The sequence below is a fragment of the Ctenocephalides felis genome, unplaced genomic scaffold, assembly GCF_003426905.1.
Source record: "Ctenocephalides felis isolate EL2017-DRISC unplaced genomic scaffold, ASM342690v1 CF-g0.4_SCAFFOLD_00845, whole genome shotgun sequence".
NCBI lineage: Eukaryota > Metazoa > Arthropoda > Insecta > Siphonaptera > Pulicidae > Ctenocephalides > Ctenocephalides felis.
This window is the reverse complement of record NW_020536999.1, coordinates 88,954,100-88,975,805: the sequence shown is the minus strand read 5'-3', so window position 1 is coordinate 88,975,805 and position 21,706 is coordinate 88,954,100. Positions and strand designations below refer to the sequence as shown.

Genomic DNA, 21,706 nt, shown 5'->3' with positions numbered 1-21,706 from the left:
AATTCGAATTATAATCAAATTATAGCTAGTTTTAAAATAATTCTCTACGAGAAAAGTCTCAAAATTAATGATAGTTTATAAATACATTAAACGAAATCTCATACAATTTTACAATTGTGAAAAAGAAATATCATAAATAGTTATAATTTTAGTAACTTATATAGAATTGTATAACTTGTTGTTTAAATTCGAATTATAATCAAATTATAGCTAGTTTTATAATAATTCTCTACAAGAAAAGTCTCAAAATTAATGATAGTTTATAAATACATTAAATGAAATCTCATACAATTTTACAATTGTGAAAAAAAATATCATAAATAGTTACAATTTTAGTAACTTGTATAGAATTGTATATCTTGTTTAAATTCAAATTATAATCAAGTTATAGTTAAATTTATATCGACAGCACAAAAAAAGTTTCAAGATAGTTTATAAATATAAATATGCTTCCACAATAATAATAATAGTTATATTTAACAAATAACTACGAATGTATAGCTACAAATTTTATATCAATCATAAGCACAAACAATTTTATGAAATTTTAGAGCACTTTTTTAAAAAATGTTATATATAACTAATACAAAACAAAATATTCAATAATTTCTAGTACAAAAAAATATACATTATATATGAACGATGTAGAAAAATTGCATTCCATAAAGTTTCTTCCTAATGATAATGCTTCTGTAATATTAAATGACAATAATAATGAAATACGATTGTGACATTAGATTTAGGTAGTTTAGTACAAATTAATAATAATAATAATATATATATATATATATATATATATATATATTATATATAGATAAATATATAATAAATATATTATTATAGTGCCAAAGATTGTAACGATAAACCAAATGATATTGTTGATTAATGCTTATGTTTGTCTTTTATGATATTCTATCTTCCTAATAAAAATATATTATAATAATCTTTAATATTAGATCAATATTGTTATAAATAATATGATATTTAGTCATGCTTCCAATGTATAAAACTAATTATAATTAGTTTAAAGTCTTATGAACAATCAGTCGATGAATGAATCTTGTTATAAATTAATAATAATAATTCATATATACTTGATTTATAATTATATATATATATATATATATATATATATATATATAATTTTAAATTTATTCAATATAAAAGTAAAAGGATTACATTTTTTTGTAACTAGATGTAGACAATCACAATGTTATTTATATGACAATAAAATAAAATATATTCCAGTTTATTTATTCTAGTTTTTTCTGTTAACAATTTTTAATAACATAATAACAACAAATTAATATTTATAATAATAATATGCAAATAATATTAATATAATAATATGCAAACAAGTTTTGCAAAGTATTTGATTTGTTGTTTAATTTTTAATACAAATATTTGATTATTATGTAAAACATTTGGTGAATACTTAGTTGTTATAAAATAAATTGTAAAACGATCCACGGATTTTTAACTTTCCGTAGGGTAAGTTATAGTAATCGCAAAAAAATCGAAAATGAAAATTTTTATATATTTTTACGTTTCAGAGGTTTTTGAATATTTTGGCATACCTTAGAAAAAATTGATGTATGTGTGTGTGTGTGCGGATACAAATTTTCGTCGGCGATTTAGGGAACACGGATGAAGCGATTTGAATAATTCAAAAAACATTCCATCCGTATTGATAAGGAGACGTGCTGATTAGTTTTTGGCGAAGGCAGGTCTCGCCGTTCCGAAAGATATGGGGCAAAGAGTGCCAAAAACGGTAACTCGGTTTTAGGAAGAACGAAGCGCCCGATTTGAATATTCAAAAAAACATTATTTGTATTAATAAGGTAAAGAACTGATCAAATTTTCATAAAAGCAGGTCTAGCGGTTTCGGAGATCTAGTGAAAAAAGTAAAAAAAAATACCATCTGGCGGTCAAAAATGATCATTAGACATATACACATCAAATTATCAGATATTTTATAGACATTTTAACAATGAGTATAAATTTTGTTTACATTTCTATGGGTTCCGTACCAATGCTTATTTATTAGACGCCGGCACGGCGCTTACGCGCTTCGATATTTCGTCTCTATGCAGTTAAAGCAGTACGATTGCTTTGAAATAAAGTTCAGAATTTCCAAAATATTTCAAAATACACTTTTCTTCAAAAAAAAGTAAATTTTTGTCAAAAATTTATAGTTTCTCAAAAATCTAATTTTTCAGAGTAATTTTTTTTCAAAAATGGTAATCTTTCAAAAAAATAATAATGTTTGGTACGGGAAGTTCCAGCAATTTGCCTTAAGGCACAATGCCATGCGCCCCACTGGTTTTAATATTAACTACTTTTTTTCAAAATAAAAATATTTTACCGCCGCATTTTTTTGAAAATCTAGTCGCGCCTTTTGTGCTTATCTTCACTCCAATCAATGTATTTTGACAGATCAAACAAAATTGCAAGAATGCTAATATAAAAAAACATTCTTCCAAATCTTTAAAATAATAACTTTTAATTACCATAAAATGTTTATCATAATCTTTAAATAAACAAATTAAAAATACAAAATTTACAACCTAACATGTTTTTTTAAATAAAAAATCTATTATGCAATGGTGAATTTTTTGAAGTCCTAATTAAAATTAATATTAATGGTGATTTTTATTGTAAAATATGTTGGAAGGACTTGTGGCCTGGGTTTTAAATAATTACTTGGGCAAATATGTGGAGAACTTGAACACAGATCAGTTGAGCATTGCTTTGTTATCAGGTAAATGTAAAGGAAATAGTAATAATAATTAATAGGATACAAAAAAGTACTTTGTGTTCTGTGTTAAAATGATATTAATGGATGTATTAATAAAGCCTCTCGACAGATTGTTAGTTATAAATATGATTACTTATTTCTTTTACTTGTCCTTATTAAATTTTGCTTCCCCTAAGACTTGTCGGTAACATTTGCTAAGAATATGTATCTATTTAAGGCTGTATGGTAAAGCTAGTTTAAAATTGAAAAAAGGAATATACTTGATGGAGTATCTTTTAATACTGATTACAGATAAAATGTCTATTAGTATTATTAGAAAATCACATTACTTGTTACAAGTACAACATGCATTGTATTGTGACATTATAAATATGATTACTTATTCCTGTTCTTGTTCTTATTAAATTTTGCTCCCACTAAAGCTTGTCGAATAACATTTTCCAAGAAGAAATATCTATTTAAGTTTGTATGGTAAAGCTAGGTCTAAAATGGAAGAAAGGAATAGACTCGATGGAGTATATCTTTAAACTTGTTACAGTCAAAATGTGTATTAATAATATTATACATTACGAGTACTTGTTACAAGTACAACATGCATTGTATCTTCAAATTATAAATATGACTACTTATTTCTTGTTCTTGTACTCATTAAATTTTGCTTCCACAAGATTTGTCGAATAACATTTGCCAAGAAGAAATATCTATTTAAGTTTGTATGGTAAAGCTAGGTTCAAAATGGAGCATAAAGGAATATACTCGATGAAGTATCTTTTAATACTTGTCACAGACAAAATGTGTATTAAATTTATTATACATTACAGGTACTTGTTACAAGTACATCATGTATTGTATTGTGACATTATAAATATGACTACATATTTTCTTTGCTTGTTCTTATTAAATTTTGCTACCACTACGGCTTGTCGAATAACATTTTCCAAGAAGAAATATCTATTTAAGTTTGTATGGTAAAGCTAGGTTTAAAATGAAAGAAAAAAATATACTTGATGGAGTATATCTTTAAACTTGTTACAGACACTTGTTACAAGTACAACATTGTTTGTATCATGAAATTATAGATATGACGACTTATTTCTTTTACTTGTTTTTATTAAATTTATTATTATTGTTTATTAAATTTTGCTTCCAGTAAGACTTGTGAAATAACATTTGCTAAGAAAAAATATCTATTTAAGTTTGTATGGTAAAGTTAGGTTTAAAATAGAAGATTGGAATACTCTCGATGGAGTATATTTTTTAATACTTGTTTAGACAAAACATGTATTAATGTTATTTTACACTCTACAAAATGGTGTTATTATATTTTTCTTACAAAATGTGTTGTAATTGAACTATTGGACTGTGGACTTTGTACCAAGCATCGAGTATTTGCCAATATTGTAAGAATATTTCATCATGCATTGTATCGTACAAATATAAATATGAATTCTTGTATTAATTAAATCTTTGCTACTTTTAGAATATGTTGAATAATATTTTTCAAGAAAGAATATCTAATTAAGTAAATTAGAATAACATTTTCCAAGTTAGAAGAATAATATTCTCCAAGTAACATTTAGTCTAATAACATTTTCCAAGTTATGAGAATAATATTTTTCAAGTTATGGGAATAACATTTTTCAAGTTATAAGAATAACATTTTAAAATAAAGAATATTTATAAATAAATATTCTTGTATTAAATAAATCTTTGCTCTCTATAGGCATATCGAATAACATTTTCTAAGAAGAAATATCTTATTAAGTGTATTTTGAAAAGTCATATTTGACATTCATTCATTCATTCTATCCACGATTTTGGGCGCATGGATCAACCGATTTGAATGATTCAAAAAACATTCTACTTGCTCCCTTATTGATGGGGAGACATGCTAATTAGTTTTTGGCGAAGGTAGGTCAAGCCGTTTCAAAGACATGGGGCAAAAAGTGCAACAAATAGAAATTCGACAGAACTTCCGATTAGAGTGATTCAAAAAACATTTCACTTGTATTGATGGAATGAGGATTTTATTAAATAAATTAAGACATAGGTCTCTGACCTTAAAAATGTATGTGTGTATGTATGTACGTATGTGTGGATACAATTTTCTGCCCACGATTTCGGGCGCATGGATCAACCAATTTGAATGATTCGAGAAACATTCAATTCCCATTGATGGCGAGACGTGCTAATTAGTTTTTGGCGAAGGCAGGTCTAGTCATTTTGAAGATGCGGGGCAAAAAGTACAAAAAAATAAAAATTCGACAGGACCGATTAGAGTGATTCAAAAAGCATTTCACTTGTATTGACTGAATGAAGAATTAAAAAAATTAAATAAATTTGGATATAGGCATAAATTAAGAATTGTGTTCTTAATTGTGAAATCTGTATTTTTAACCAAAATGTGACCCACTAAGCCAAAATCCGTAAATGTGATCCCACTAAACCATAATCCGTAATATTTACGTAAAATAAGTTACATATTTACGTCATTTTTACGTAAGATTAATGTAAAAAATATGAAATATACATTACGTAATTAGTATAGTTGGATTTAGTATTAAAATATTTGTTTGTACATGATTAATTATTGTTATTGCATAAATATTATTTATTTATATGTTGTTAAATTAAATAGTTGTATAATTACGTCATAAAATATTTCTTTGGGAGTGGTATGTAAATAATAACAATAATTTCATGCATCGATTCGACTTGTAAGAAAAACTAATGTAATTGGAATTTTATAAAATTAATTAAACGCTTACCATAAATGGCATTTAGGATAAAAATTGTAATTTGTGCATCCCACACATACACACATACTAAATAAATAAATTTTTCTAAATTTGGAGTCAAACGATTCAGAATGCCTCGAAATTTGGAAATAACATACAGTTAGCGAATCTGCTTTTTTGAAGTATAAACTTCTTTTTTGGTGCACATACTTTTTCCATTTTTGGTGTCAAACGATTCAGAATGACTTGAAATATCGAAATAACATCAAATTAGCAAATAAGCTTTTCTTGAGTATAAACTTCTTTTTTGGGAAGTTAATAATTGTCAAAAACCAAAAATACAAAAAAGTGCACATACTTTTTCCAATTTCGGTGTTAAACGATTCAGAATGACTTGAAATTTTTAAATAACTTAAAATTAGGCAATCTGCTTTTTTGGCGTAAACATAAACTTCTTTTTTGGGAAGTTAATAATAGTCAAGAATCAAAAATATAAATAGGTGTATATATTTTGTATAATTTTATTTTTCTGAACTATAAAAGCCCCTTTTTCAAAAAAAAAAAATATCTTCTGTTCCTTTCTTCAGGAATTGAAAAATCCTCAATTCTCCAATCATAGAAATAATTATAAATAAAAACATTATTGAAAAAACGAGGTTATCTATTTATTTGTTTATATATCTATTTCCAGGTGAGGTCGAATTAGAGAACCTCCCGATAAGAAAAGATGCCCTAAGACTCCTCGGGTTACCTTTACAAGTCAGAGCTGGTTATATAGGTCGTGTGAGACTCCAAATTCCAGTCAGACAATTCAGATCAGCCCCATGGGTGATACTAATCGAACAATTGAATGTTGTTGCTGGACCGATTAACTTGGACGAGGTAAAATAGAAATAGAAATAAATGGAGAGTCAACTGAAATCAAAATTACTTAATAAAGGATTCATATTTAATTATCCATACATCATTTATCAAATGAGCATTTTCTACTTTTTTCCTCAATTTAATTCTTTTACCAGGAGTTTTTATTCTATCAATTATATTTTCTATCCATTTATTTTAGTGGGATGATGAGTTTGAGAGAAATGCTTCCTTGGAACGTAAGCTCAATAAATTGGATGCTCATGAGTCCCGATGGAGAGCTGTCCGAGATGCAAATTCCTCTGCAGGAAGACAAGGAGCTTCTGGATCAACTGGATACTATGCCTCGAGTTACTCGTCCTGGTTGAGTTATGGGGCCAGTTTTGTTTCCGGGATTGTGGATAATTTACAAGTGAGTAATAGATAGTTTTTTTGGTAATTAGCACTTACCTACTATAATTGATAAATTTTGTTTTCAACTTTCTAAAGAGAATTTAATGCCAGAAACTCCATTTGTCCTATTTTAAATTTAAAGTCATTATCAATTGTTTGACACCGAAATTGGACATAATATGTGTGCGACAAAGTTTGAATACTATATACTAGATATAACTGTGGTCCTAGGACCCAGCTTTGTGGTACTCCACGCATTAAACTTCATGAGGTTTTTTCCACTGTTTTTTCTACCAAGAAATATTTCAGAATTCTGAGGAACTTGACTCCTAGAACTACAAATTTATTAATCAATGTCCCAAATTTAGTTTTTTTTTATCATTTTTAGTTTAAAATCCGTGACATCCATATAAGATACGAAGACTCCATATCAATCCCTGGACAAATATTTGCTTGCGGGATAACATTGGGATCCTTGAACACAAATGGAGCAGGTAAATTAATACATACAAAAATATTTCATCATCATGATATTAATCTGGTTTTACCATTCTTTAGTAAGTGACTTCTCATCAGCTTCCATAAACATCAACTACAATGCCAACTCTGGTACAGCAACCTCACCAGGAGCTGCAGGTGGTGCAAATGGTGCTAAAACTATGGAACTACAGGCTTTGGCCATCTATTGGGACGCGATTGAGGAGACTGATATGCTCGGGAATAGGACTTTGGGAGAATTAGCAGTAAAATAAAATTTAACAAATAAGAAAGCAACAGCAATATAATTCTTTATAACTCATTCCCCTCAATTATTTTTTTAGGTTGCTTTAGATTCCATAAAGTCCCATCAGTATGTCCTCAAACCTGTGCGAGGCAGAGCACAATTGGGTAGAGAGACTCCAAATCTAGGGGAGTTCCAAGCAGGTGGTGATAGACCATCGAGTAGACCAAGACTTGTTTGTGATTTGCAGTTGCATAAAGTTCCATTGGTTCTTGTTGATGTAAGATAATAGATTGTATCAGGAATAGATTGTATTAGGTACTATTTACCAGATATTACAGTTTTTGTATTTTTTATATTATAGTGGCAGTATGAGCAGTTGATAAAGTGCGCACACGGTTTGGAAAATGTGGCCAAGATACGTAAGAACCGTCTGAACAGACCTGGAGTGCTGGTGAAAGATAGTCCTAAAGCATGGTGGCTGTACGCTCTTAAATGCAATGGTAAGATTGTATTAAAATTGATTTTTTTTTTAGATTGTTTGTATTTACTAAATATAACCTAGGTCCTTGCACCGAGCCTTGTGGTACTCCACATGTTGAATTTTAAAGTTCTTTTCTTTAGGTCATGACTTCTATCGTCCAACATGGGAAGAATGCCTATCGTTGGCAAGAGACAATATCAACTATGTAGATTTATACACAAAATTGTTATTAGCACCATCCTGCACATTGCCTTTGGAACAGAAGCAACTGAAAGATCGAATGGAGACAGTGCTCACTTTGGATAAATTGAAAGCTTTAAGAGAGGTCAATTGGATAAGATATTTATATGTTTATTATTGACTGTAAGAAATTTTTTATTAAATGTAACATTTTTCTGTTTCTGCAGGTGGCCATGAGTCGAATACCAGAAAAAACAGATGAGTCCAGGAATACAAACAGTGGAAGTGGTTACGGTGTGTTGTTTCAATGGTTTCCACAGTACTGGGGATGGTATGGCAGTAATTCTTCTTCTAAAACACCATCAGGTAATAATAAACATAAATTGTAATTTGGATTAAATGATTAGATTAGATTAGATCTATTACCTTTCTATTAATTTTTTAGCTGAAAATGAGGCTTTAGTCCCATCTACTACATCTGATAACACTTTGGATGCAGAGTTGCTGAAAGCCTTGGCAAATGTACGAGATGAAAGACAAAATTGTCATGTTGTTGCCCAGTTTGAATTTACTCTTGAAGAAGGAACTTTTAGTATTTGCATGGGAGAATCTTATAGCAAAAGGTGATAATGCTCAAACAAGTAATCTAGTTGGGATTTATAGTATCATTGAATCAATTGTTTACCTAATTACTTTGTTCTTTCAGTGTTCCAATGCTTGAGTTACATTTTGAGACTGTAAAAGTATCTGTTGAGACCAGATCTAGGTATGGTTCGTATCAGGCAAAATTGGCACTGGGCAGTGTTTCCATTTTGGACAAAATTACCAAGAATACTATTTTTCCAGTGCTTGTATGCCCTCAGGTAAAAATAATTGATACCAAGTAATGATATTATCATATGTGGCATTTATTTGTCCCTTCCCCCAGGGTAAAGACAATGCTCCATTGCCTAGGATGCGTCAGATGTCTCAAAGAACCCATCGCATCTCGGTAACGCAACAGCCTTATGTCAATTTGGAGAAAACCAATGAGCCTTTGTTTTCCTTGTGTTTTGAGCGTAAACCTCTTGGTCAAAACACAGATTACAGCCTGAAAATAAAATCTCAAGCCTTGGATATTGTCTACAACAAAAGTGCTGTTCAGTGGTTAGTCGACTTCATTTGTAAACCTCACCAAATGGCGGCAACGAGACGGAGAATCAACGATATGAAATTGAGAACCAAGCAGGAGTTGATGAAAAACTGGGAGCAGTTGTTGGAAGGTGATCTTTCTGAACGTAAAGACTGGTTATTAGAATTAGACATATCAGCTCCTCAAATTATTTTTGTTGAGAGCTTTCTGGACTGTGATACGTGCGTCGTTGTATTGGATTTTGGACGCTTGGTCTTGTCCAATAAGCAAAATGAAGAACTTGATAAAAATCAAGATGATCCTTATTACAATCGCGATAGTGAGGATGAAGAGATGTTTATGACACCGTGTTCAACGCCTCCAGGTAGTGAAGCCAGTGGATCTGATAGTCCAACGTTATGTTCAAATGAAGATTCTTTAAAATTGTCACCTGAGAATCTGATGATGTTGAACCAGAATACATTACACAATAGGATTTATGATAAGTACAATGTGGAATTTTTAGATCTGCAAGTATTGGTTGGTCGAGCTACAGACAATTGGAGTTTTGCTCATACCAAAGGAACTTCACCATTGCACGTTTTAGACCGATTCAATATATCATTCCAAATTGAACGTAGGTTAGTCCACACAGTAGATCCACAATATCCAAGTCTAATAGTGAGCGGTACTCTGCCAAGATTGGTTATGCATGTAGCTGAACAAAAAATATTCTCTTTGAAAAAACTGCTGGATATTTTAGAAAGCGAAAAGGCAGATTCACCATTTAAAAGCCCAACAATAACAGATGATATATTGATGCAAGATACATTACCACATCTTGATCATGCCAAGGAATCAGCATCAAAAATTATAACACTGCAATTTTCAGTTGAACAACTTGCAATAGAAGTCCAATCTCGTGGTAAAAGTGTAGCAGAGTTGCAAGTAACAGGAGTCAGATTAGGTTTCACCAAGTGCTCCACCGAAACCAGTGCTACTTTATTAGTGCATGGATTGTTGCTTGTTGATGCCTTGCAAACTTTTGGACCAGATTTTGAGCTATTGGTGGCTTCACATAAACATGTGGGCATGGATTCTGTGTCTGGCAGTTTACGAGATAGTGATCCATGTTCACCAACTTCTCCTGCCAGTCCTGATCCCATGAACGTAGCGCGAAGAGCCACCAGTCCTCATCAGTTGTCGCAAGCATTGAGTAGCTTGAGACAAGGACATATCTCACCAGTTATGGAGACAATATTAAATAAATCAGACACTGAAGCGCTGATTGTGATTGAAGTGTTGTATGTGAATGCTACTGAAACCGAAGAGGCTATACAAATAGCTAGTATACAATTTAATAATTTAGACATCATAGCCAATCAGGAAACTATAGTTGAGTTGATAGGCTTTGCCAATAGGGTGTTGCCAAAGTTCCAATCAGGAGGTGCTATGAAAAGCTTTACAGCAGAAACCAAAGATAATCTAGTCAACAACACGAGAGCTGAGATCACATTTGATTTCCACAGACTGAATGTGTTAGTCTTAAGAGCTTTATTGAGAGACGGTTGTTACATTGGGAGAAAAGTTGCAACAGCAACAATGTCTGAAGCCAGAATACATGCAACTATTGGCACAGGAGTGACTATTGAAGGATCTCTGGGAGGCTTGCAAGTTTTGGACCTGACTCCTACTGGCATAACTCATCAGCGCGTCTTGAGCGTTGGTAAGGATCCTTTAACAGATCCTGAAGTTTTACCACATGTTGATTTGCTACAAATGTTGACCACTGAAATTTATAATACGCATCAGCAGTCTTCAGAGACAGGTTGTAAGGAGGCTTTGTCCTTTCGTATTGAGCAGAATAAAATTGACAACAACCAGGTTACAGATTTGCACATTAAATTGAGAATGGGTAGTGTTTGGTACACGTATTCTCCGCATTTGTTGATGGAGATTAAGATGTGTGCTACTGAGTTCCAGACTTATTTATCAGCGTTGGCACATAGCATCAAGGCTAGAGCTACGGATATGGCGATAAATTTGGTGCAGGCCCGAATGGATTCGATAACGCACGAAACTTATTTGAGCATGGGACAGAAGACTTCGCCTCAATGCACAGAATGCAACGTTTTGATAAATTTGGATATTGTTTTAGAGACTCCGGTTTTAGTTTTGCCAAGGGCACCAACAAGTCCCCATGTCTTTGTGGCACATTTAGGAAGAATTTCTTTATCCAACACACCAAATTATACCAACGAAACGGTTCCAAGAAAAATTTATAATGCAACTTTTGATACCTATGTGATAGAAGTCCGTGATATGAACTTATATTCTCTAGATACAAGCGATAGGCGTAATGTGATGGATCATGGTACAATATTAAAAGCAGAGGAGTTGTATTGCTCCAAAGGTGGTTTACCAATTCTGCACGACACCACTATTAAGTTGGAAATAGCGCGAGAGCTTCCTGATTTGTACAATTCGATGGAACTCTTAGACGAAAAGTTTTCTAGAGACTGTGTCCATGTCAACGGATGTGTGGTGACGCCTTTACGAGTGTCTTTATCACGAGAGCAGTATGAACAATTGTTGGACACTGTAGACAATTTGACCAGCAGTCCTAAAGATTTCCAAAGCACCAGGTCCCAAGATCAAGTCGATTCCAAAACAGTTTCGGGCGAACCAAGAAGGAATATGTTGGATGCTAAAGTTAAGTTTGAGATGCCTTGTTTGACTTTGGAGCTACGCGGAGATTGTGGAACAGGTCAACAAGGTCTAGTGGAAATCTCCTTGCGAGATTTCATCTTGAATTACGAGAAATGCCACGATTACGAAACGAATATTCTGGTGTCGTTACGTACTTTGGTTATGGAAGATTTGTTGAAGGAACCTGATAGCAAATATCGATACATGATGGTATCCAGTACATCAAAACAAACTTGGCAACCTAGTTGGTTCGTATCTCGTTCGTGTCCTAATTTTATACCGATATCAACAGGACAACTAGACGAAATTCCAAGAGGGTCCTTACCGGATCATTTGGAACCTAAACGGACTTGCCGAAATCCATCGTTGCAAATGGACGTGTGTCCAATTACGCCTCCGTCTTCACCGAAATACAAAGAATCAGATATGCTTGTGAAAGTATCAGCTTTACTAGTCGATGACGCCAGTCCAGAGTTCACAACCAAGTACAGATCTTTACACAAATGTGTATCTGTTGATTTTAACGGTTTGGATACAGTAGTTGCTGTCCAAAGTTGGTTGGTGGTCTTGGATTTCTTTGGTATGTCAGACTCCAAACCGCACCACGAGGAACCAACACAGGAAACCAAAGTGACTCCTTTGACTAACAGCGAAGTGGAGATCTTTGTACGTTCTTTGAACATGATCATGATCCGCAAAGAGGAAGATCTAGCCAAAGTGTCAATATCTCATGTATCTTTCACCATAACGAAGGACAGTTCTGTGAAAATCATCACAGGAACTTTAGGGTCTTTGATAGTGATGGATTTGACACCTCAAGGGAGTATGTATAGGGAAAAATTTGCAACATGTGGTGAGGAAGCGATGAATTTTACATATTTAACCAATGTGAAAACGTCGACAAGTTTGGGAAAAGACAAGATTAAGGGAAGTGAAGCTAATTTGAAGGTGGAGATGGCTTCTGTTAAGTATGTGCATACAAAACGTTTTGTTACTGAATTGCAAAACTTCTTCCGACATTTGTCATTGCTGCAGAACGTCATGGAGAAGGTGAGACAGAGGACAAAGAATAAGGTAAGGGTTAAAGAACTTATAACTTTATAATAAAGTCTTAATTTTTTATTTTTTTAAAATTTTTTTAGCACAATAAGTCTTTACACCAAGACCAAGACCTTCCAGATGATTCTGCATCCAGGTTGCTCCTGGATGTAAGGGTTTCTAGACCAGTTATAGTACTTCCAGCAGGAGGTTCTTCTAAAAGATTTGTAGTGGCGGATGCAGAGGCTCTGACAATACATAATACGTTTAAAATGGCTGTTCCTAGTGCTGAGACTCTGGGTAAGTTGATAAATTATCCCTGTTTAATTGATAAGAACAAATTTCTGGTTTTAATTGATAAACTTTGGAACTTTATGTAACAATAGATGATAAATCACATGTAAAAGTTGCACTCCAGACTATAGAATTCTTATATTATCAATTTTTTATTTACTTAAAATAATAATTATAATTATTGGTTTTGCATTGACATCAAAACAAGTTTTCAATTGTGAAATACATTTGTTTTTATTATTGATAAACCTTATGTCTATATGGATGCAGCAACTAGTTATCGTAAAGTGAAAACTCTCAACATCCTTTCTGGTAAGAAAAAATATAGATTATATTATAAATAACATGAATATACATTAAAATATAATTATATTTTGTATTTCTTATTCTCAGATGAAGGAGAATTAGTAGATTCAATATCAATTCAGCTTGTACAAGCTGATTTATTTGAGGGATCTCGCGACAACCAAATTATAGGATCATGTTCAATGCAGAGACCTTCATTGTTGGCTGGTAAACGCACAGTTGATGTCACTGTTGAAAGAAAGGTGGACACAGGAATACAACGATTTAGTGGTATGTTGCAACATTACTTTGTAAATTAGGAGCAACATATTAACAAATATTGTTATTACTTTTTCAGTGTTGCCTGATTTGACTATCCAGTGCACATTATCAAAACTGGATGCTAGTCTGGATCTAGATCAATACAGTTTGGTTCGTGGTGTTTTGAAATACAATTTAGGAGAAAATTTAGATGATGTTGTGCTGCCAGGGTTGAATATAATTGTACGCGCCATTAAATATTAATAAAATGCAATGTTTTTTTATGATTCTTAATTATGTGGTTTGTTTTCCTAGGAAGAAGAAGAATCAACTGATCATGATAGAGAAGGAAGTCAGTCTCAACCTATTAGAACAGTGAGCTGTTTGAAGATTTTATTGCATGATGTTACAGTTGATTTAAATTTGAAACCGAATGAACCATTGGCTAAAGTTAATTTTATTAAGTCAAGACTGACTGTTGATAGTTATTCGGATGAGACACAGGATGTGGATTTAGTGTCACAGGTAATAAATGAAATAAATAAACCTCTTTGTGTGTATACCTCATTGTTAAAAGGTAATAAGTTCATTTATCCTTCACTGTGACATTCCACTATTGCTTTTATCTGTCTGAGTAGTACTGTCATTCTACCATTCTACCATCCTGAGTTTTTTAGGACTCTAGTCTAGTATTGATCACTTTCTTCAGCATCACTTGTAGATGAAGGATATAAGGTTCTAAGGCGATTTCTAGATCCAAACTTTCACCTTGATGGTCTTTATCACTTTTCTGCCAGGAATAAATATAGCCTCACTCCTTTGCTTTGTTATCCACCAAACAATTTGTTGAAAGTAATGTCAAATAGATTGTGACTCTCATCAAGGTGTTTGGTTTTTTCTGTCTCAATAGCCCGCTTCATACATGATATTCCACAGCACTGGACCAAGAACTGAGCCTTGTGGCACACCTATGGTTATATCATAATCTTTCAGTAGTACTTTAGAATTTTTTTTCATGAAGTAGCTAGCCACTACATTTCATAGGTACCCTGGCATCTTCTTCTCATTATAAAAGCGTTATTGGTGTTTTTATAGTCACCAGACAATACTTCTTTGTGCCACTATCATCAGTATTCTATCTGGTTCCCGGCAATTGCATCTTTGGACGTATTAACAACCAAGTTGGTTGCATCAATAGTTGATTCTCTTTTTCAAAAGGATTCTGCCAAGAGTGAATCAACAACTTTATCTATTCTTTGCTGAATTATTTTTTTTTGTTTATTTGTGAGCCAAAATCTATAATATTATTATTCATACATATCAGGGTGTTCATGCAACTTTACCTTGAGAAAAAATGTCATTTACTTCTTGTTCATAAAATATTTTCATTTTAGGAAATTTTAATAGCAGACACCAGATACAAGGATGAACCAGTTAATAAGAGAAGAAATGTTTTCTCCAACATCCTGCAACCGATAAGATTTCAACACGATAGTAACCAAGTACAACTCGAACTACACTCGCGGTAAAATAATTATAATAAATTACATCATGTAAAATATTTCTGTTATCAATAAATATTATTTTATCTTCAGAATAAGAAAAAACAACTCCAAGTTTACAATTCTATTAAACAACATGCGTCTAATGGCAATTTGGGACTGGTTGGAAATAGCTCGGGACTATCTGGGGCACTGTCATGGAGACGAAAAGACTTCAATCAATGCAACAGGCAAAAGTGTGACCAAGAAGAGTTTAAGTGGAGATCCCATGCTTAGGAAGACCAGTTTTAAATCCAGTGAAGCAAAGAGACAACAGAAACATCATATAAAGAGGTATAATAAATATGCATTATTATTTACTTAATGCAATATTTCATAAATATTGAGATAAATTTTTATTTTATGTTACTTTTATTATTTGTAGACAATCTCCTCAAGAAGAACCAAATACAGTATTTGAAATGAAGTTAAACATCACTGATTCTGAATTGGTTGTTGTTGAGAATGCTTCGTTGTGGGAAAGCAATGCTGTTATTTTAAAGGTAATGATTATAAATTTATTTATATGCAAAGGGGTGCCGCAGGGTAGCGTTCTTGATCCTGGGATAAATGACTCTCTATTAACACTAAGATAAAGCTAAAACTGATCATTAATTTACAATTATCTTAATAAAAAATTTACATTGAAGATAAGTTTAGGATTATTACTTTGATTAGCAAATTTATACAGAGAAATATTATAGTGTTTTTGTATCAAAAAAAATCCTAAAAGTGGATAAAGAAACTAAAGAAAAAAAATATTTTCTACTTTTGTTGTAGTTTGTGGTGAATATATTTTTTAAAGATAACCAAAAACTGCAGAATTGTATTTCTTATTGAAAGGAAACAATTTAAACTGACCTTGGATTTAAGGATTCTCAGAAACATAAAATTTATTTTTGGTGATTTAGTTAATAGTATGGAATAAATATGAATGTCACATGGGATAGTATGCTTAAAAATTTAGGAAAAGCTTGAAATTCAATAGGAACGCCATTCATGCTAGTAGAGTTGGTATTTTTTTATTTTATTTATAGAGATCAAAGTCATAACTAAATTTAATTTGTTAAATAAGTTTTCTTTTACTTTATAGAATAAATTTCTGTATAATTTAGCACTACAAAAATGAACTATGGACCAAAAACCTAACCTTGTGGTACACCACGCTTAATATTCAATTTGCCAGAAATAATTACTGAACAGCAATAGTTAAGATAGATAGTCGACAGTTAGTGATCTATATATTATTTTTTTCAGAGTACAAGTGTGGTTTCATACAGGCCAGGATCACAAAGGCCTCTTTCCTTGAATTTAAATCGATTGGAATTATTCTCTTGTGTTCTGGGAGCTGAAGAGGAATCTGCTTTGTCTATAATAGATCCTGTTACTGTTCAAATCGACCTTAGTCAAGAAGGGTTGCTTGAGGTAAAAGATTTTGACAAATCTCTAGTAGCTATGATAATTAATTGTAAAATTATAAACTTATTTTTTACTTAATTTAACTATCAAATTTCATACAACGTGCCTTGAGAAGAAATGCCATTTTATAATATATAATCTTTTTTTTTTAAATTTACTTTTTTTATTTCACAGGCACAATTACATACTTTATGCATTCGACTGTCATACCATGATGTATTAATGTTCCAACGGATATTCAGTTCGTTGCCTCAACAATTTAAATCTGAGTCCAACTCTATTAAAAATAAACAGAGTCCTCCTGCTAATGCTAAAAGTAAGTAGAAAATAACTGAAAATGCAGTAAATTGTATGAGTATATTGTAAAAATTTTGCAGAGAATGTTGTAGATTATTTGAGATTGCTGTAAATTATCCCAAACGTATTTTAGATTGTCTAAATATATATTGTAGATTATCTGAAAATGTATCAAGTTGTTTCAAAATGTTGTGAATTGTCTGAGAATGTTGTAGATAGTCTGAAAATATTCGAATTTATTTGAAAAGGTTGTAAATTATTTCAAAATGTTGTAAATTGACTAAGAATGCTATAGATTATCCGAGGATGTTGTAGATTGTATCAGTATGTTGTAATCTATTTGAAAGTATTGTAGACTAGATTGTCTGAAGATATTGTAGATTGTTTGAGAATGTTGTAGATTGTATTAGAATGTTGTAAACTATTGTAGTGTTGTAAAGTATTGTAGAATATCTCAAAATATTCATTATTTGGAAATGTATCAAATTTTCTCAAAATGTTGTAAATTTATTGTGAATGGTGTAGATTATCTGAGAATGTTGTACATTGTCTTAGAATGTAGTAAACTATCTGAAAGTATAATAGACTGTCTCAGAATGTTGTGAATTATCTGAGAATGTCGTAGATAGTCTGAAAATATTGCCATTTATTTGAAAATGTTGTAAATTGATTAAAAATGATGTAGATTATTTGAGGATATTATAGATTGTTTAAGATTGTTGTAGATTGTCCAAGGATGTTGTAGACTATTTGAAGATGTTGAGAGTTGTCTGAGGATGTTTTACCCATTTATTTGAAATGGCTGTTTGTTTTTTGAAAATGTTGTAAATTTACTTAGAATTCTGTAGATTATCTGAGGATGTTCTGGATTATCTGAGGATGTTGTAGATTGTTTGAGGTTGTTGTAGTTTGTCTGAGAATATTGTAGATTGTCTCAGAATGTTGTAAACTATCTGAAAGTATTGTAGAATGTCTCACAATGTTGTAGATTATCTGGAAATGTATAAAATCACCTCAAAATGTTGTAAATAGTCTGATAATATTGCCATTTATTTGAAAATGTTGTATATTTTTTTAAAATATTAATAATGCTGTAGATTGTCTGAGGATGTTGTAAATTGACTGAGAATGCTGTAGATTATCTGAGGATGTTGTAGATTGTTTGAGGAGGTTGTAGATTGTCCGAGGGTGTTGTAGATTGTCTCAGAATGTTGCAAACTATTTGTGAGTGTTGTAGATTGTTTAAAATGTTGTAGGTTATCTGAAAATGTAGTAAATTGTCTCAAAATATTGTAAATAATCTGAGAATGTTGTAGAAAGTTTGAAAATATTGCCATTTATTTGAAAATGTTGTGAATTTACCGAGATAGCTGTAGATTATTTAAGGATGTTGTAAATTGTTTGAGAATGTTGTGAACTATTTGAAAGCATTGTAGACTGTTTCAAAAACTGGTAGATTATCTGGAAATGTAGCAAATTGTCTTGAAATGTTTTAAATCATCTGAAAATGTTGTATATAGTATGAAAATGTTGTAAATTTTCTGATAATGTAGGAAACTGGTCGAAAATATTGGGAGGTTAGTGAGGAATGATAATAAAATAATTTTTGTGTGAAAGAAACAATATGAGTTTACTAAAAATAAATTTCTCATTTCATTTATACGTTTCTTCCACTTGGAATGACTCTATGTACTATATTTATTTATTTTTATCAATGTCTTTCCCTCTCTTAGGTAAAATAGCAAAACTGACAGCCCTGGGGTTCTCCAAAACAGAATGTGCAAAAGCTTTAGAACAATGCGATTATTTATTAGACGATGCAGCTCTTTTACTAACAGCTCGTGCCCCAAGTGACAGAAATTTCAATCGTGATCAAAATATTGATGCAGACGATGAAAATAAAAACAATTTTGATGTCAAAGTCTTTGAGGTAAAAAAAAGTAAATTATTGTAGTTGACCATGTTGAATAATATTTTTATTGAATGTGTTCTCTGTTTAGATTAAATCAGATTGTGTCTCCTTGTGCATCATTGATGACTGCAGGGACTCTGATGTGCCTTTGTTAGAATTTTCGCTGTCTGAGCTGTTCTTCAGACACAAGTTGAAGAACGGTGAGAAGTCTGGTGATGTGGATGAGCTGCCTAAGCCTATTCTTCCACCTCCAGTTGAAGCTACAAGCAGTAAGTGTAGATAATAATACTTGTATAGCAATTCTTTATTTGATTACCACTGAAATGGCAATCAATGGTATAATAACCAATCAAAAAGGTCCATGCCAAGGACCGAGTATAAAACTAGGACAACTTTTCAAATATAGACACTTGCAATGTTATCTTCAAGGAAATAACAACATGTAGTAAAAATACACAAATAAATATTTAAATTTATATAAACTATGTTTACCTACACTTGTATATTACGTTTTCTTGATCTTTTTTCTTGTTTTTATTATTTTAGGTGCTCTGGTGGCTTACAAGAGTGGATTTGATGATAACAATGAGCAGTTTGGAACCCAGTTGTCTGCTATTTTGTCTGGCGACTATTATAACAGAGCTCTTAGTGGTTGGGAACCTTTTATTGAACCATGGAAGTAAGTTGGTTTAAGAAACAAATAAGAAAGTTAAAATTCTCTAAAATTAGAGTCCAGTTGACTATAATTACTTTAAAATATTTTAAAATTTTATAATAAATTAAATAAGTATATAATTAATCAATTTATTATAATATTACTTTTTTCTTCAGGTCTGATATCAGAATGCAATTGAACGAAGCATTAAAAATACCAGGATTAACAAGCGATGAACTCATTGTCAAAATATTGAGCTCTGAGATGCTAAATTTAAATGTTACAAGCACACTTATGGATTTGTATAATATGGTTCATAAAAACTGGACTCAAGATATGCATGGTGAAGCTAACGATACAGGTAAAAAGTTATATGGAAACAAAAATGTGAAATTCAAGAATCAAATACAATTCTCTTTCATTTAATGGAAAATTATCAAACAGTTATCAGTTCTTGATTAACAATAAAAGAGAAAACTTATTGGATTGAAAAATAAGTAAATTTTTTATTTATATATATTTTTTTTTTCAGGTCAACAATTGAGCAACCCTCCTGGTTTTAAGCGAAGATATCCATTTGTACCATTTGCTTTAAAAAATGAAACTGGCAACAATTTATGGTTCTATACTTTGATAACCAGTCCTGATAGGTGAGAATTTTAAAATAATCTTCAAACAAGGATCTTTATACAAACTTTGACAATCTTTTCAGTCACTTAACAAAAGCAACACCTCCACCAACTGATCCAGGATGGTGTTTGGTACGTCCAGGAGACACAGCGCCTCTTTCATTCATCCAGACAACTGTACCAGGTAAATTGATAAAATATACTAGATTTGTGAAAGTTATAACTTGTGATCTTTATGTAATTATTTACATCAATGTTATGTTTTTTACCCAGGTGTATTTTCTAAACAAAGAGGTGGAACTAGACATAAAGAACCGACTTTGCATCAGACATTTGCCAGAGTCCAGGGATGGACACCTGTTGGACCTGTCTCGGTTGATAAAGTCGGAGTTTATTTTAGACATGCTCATGCCGAATATGAAACAATGGTATAAAATTTTAATAATTTACTTTTATTATGAAGCTGATATTTATATTTTAAATAGAATTTGGAGATGCCTAAAGCTCGAATAGTGTTCTCAGTAACTCTTGAAGGATCAGCACAAAAATTGGTGACCGTCAGATCAGCTTTACGTGTTGTCAATAATATTGATAGTCCTATCCAGTTACGAATGGAATATTATAATGGACAATTTGGAAGTGAGTGTGCTAAAACTGAGAATAATATTTTTTGAGCTGGAATATAAATTTGTTTGTTGTAGTTTTAAATTGGCCTCCAACAAAAGAAGAGATTGTCCAACCTGGATCAGTATATTCTGTTCCTCTAACTCATGCTCATAGCCACATCAGATTAAGACCTCTTGTCCAAGATCCTAATACAAAAGAAAAGGTCGAAATTGAGAAATATAGTCGTGGTCCAAGACCTGCTAATTTCAGGCACAAACCTCCAGATTTCCAATTGTGTAAACAACCTTTGATGTGGTGGCGTGTACAGAGAACTGGTGAAGTTGCACAGGAGTTAAGAACTTGTTATGACAAGGATAAAGTTTATAGGTCAGAATTTTAATTTACATCAATTTGTTCATCATATTATATGTCTGTTATCTCCACAGGTTAGTTGCTTGTATCAGACGTGACAACTACCCCAACACAACGTCAATGACGACATCGTCAGCAAATAATATGACAACTGCAATTGTGCAACCAGCACACACAATAAGTATTGCCCCAGTTGCTCTGCTCTGCAACCGGTTGCCCTGTGATCTCATTTATAGATTAGTAACACCCGGAGGTGGCAGTAGTAGTGGTCAAAGCAGCAAAAGTGGAAGAGTGCGTTCTGAATCTAGAGCTCCACTCATAGAAGTAAGGACATGACCAGGATGTTGATATTTGTGTTGATTGGTTTTGTAGCATGTTTTTTTTAAGGTTGATTTGGAGAAAGCTACAGAAATCCAAATAACATTAGATGGATTTTCCACAC

At 31.8% G+C, this 21,706-nt stretch overlaps 2 protein-coding genes across 2 annotated transcripts in view; both read left to right on the top strand.

Annotated features, from left to right (window-relative positions):
• The window catches only part of LOC113376735 (flightin-like), a 48,502-nt gene that overhangs the window by 21,423 nt on the left and 5,373 nt on the right, over nucleotides 1-21,706 (top strand). The gene's annotated exons all lie outside the window — the stretch shown is intronic.
• Nucleotides 2,609-21,600, top strand: LOC113362906 (vacuolar protein sorting-associated protein 13D-like). Its single transcript, XM_026605402.1, has 31 exons — nucleotides 2,609-2,761; nucleotides 6,188-6,378; nucleotides 6,560-6,769; nucleotides 7,139-7,244; nucleotides 7,309-7,493; nucleotides 7,572-7,751; nucleotides 7,836-7,974; nucleotides 8,096-8,280; nucleotides 8,363-8,501; nucleotides 8,581-8,758; nucleotides 8,842-8,998; nucleotides 9,064-13,029; nucleotides 13,098-13,293; nucleotides 13,681-13,863; nucleotides 13,931-14,076; nucleotides 14,149-14,358; nucleotides 15,228-15,358; nucleotides 15,429-15,668; nucleotides 15,760-15,877; nucleotides 16,632-16,799; nucleotides 16,968-17,109; nucleotides 18,824-19,020; nucleotides 19,091-19,271; nucleotides 19,549-19,681; nucleotides 19,834-20,018; nucleotides 20,190-20,307; nucleotides 20,370-20,470; nucleotides 20,560-20,714; nucleotides 20,772-20,925; nucleotides 20,988-21,279; nucleotides 21,339-21,600. Exons 1-31 carry the CDS (start codon nucleotides 2,665-2,667, stop codon nucleotides 21,598-21,600), a joined length of 9,045 nt encoding a protein of 3,014 aa, XP_026461187.1. The 5' UTR covers nucleotides 2,609-2,664.

Excerpts from the sequence above, each read along its gene's own strand:
- LOC113362906 (XM_026605402.1), top strand. The coding sequence starts at position 2,665 with ATGTTGGAAGGACTTGTGGCCTGGGTTTTAAATAATTACTTGGGCAAA. Across the intron at positions 2,762-6,187 it reads GAGCATTGCTTTGTTATCAG|GTGAGGTCGAATTAGAGAAC; the intron begins GTAAATGTAAAG and ends ATCTATTTCCAG. Across the intron at positions 13,030-13,097 it reads GACAGAGGACAAAGAATAAG|CACAATAAGTCTTTACACCA; the intron begins GTAAGGGTTAAA and ends AAATTTTTTTAG.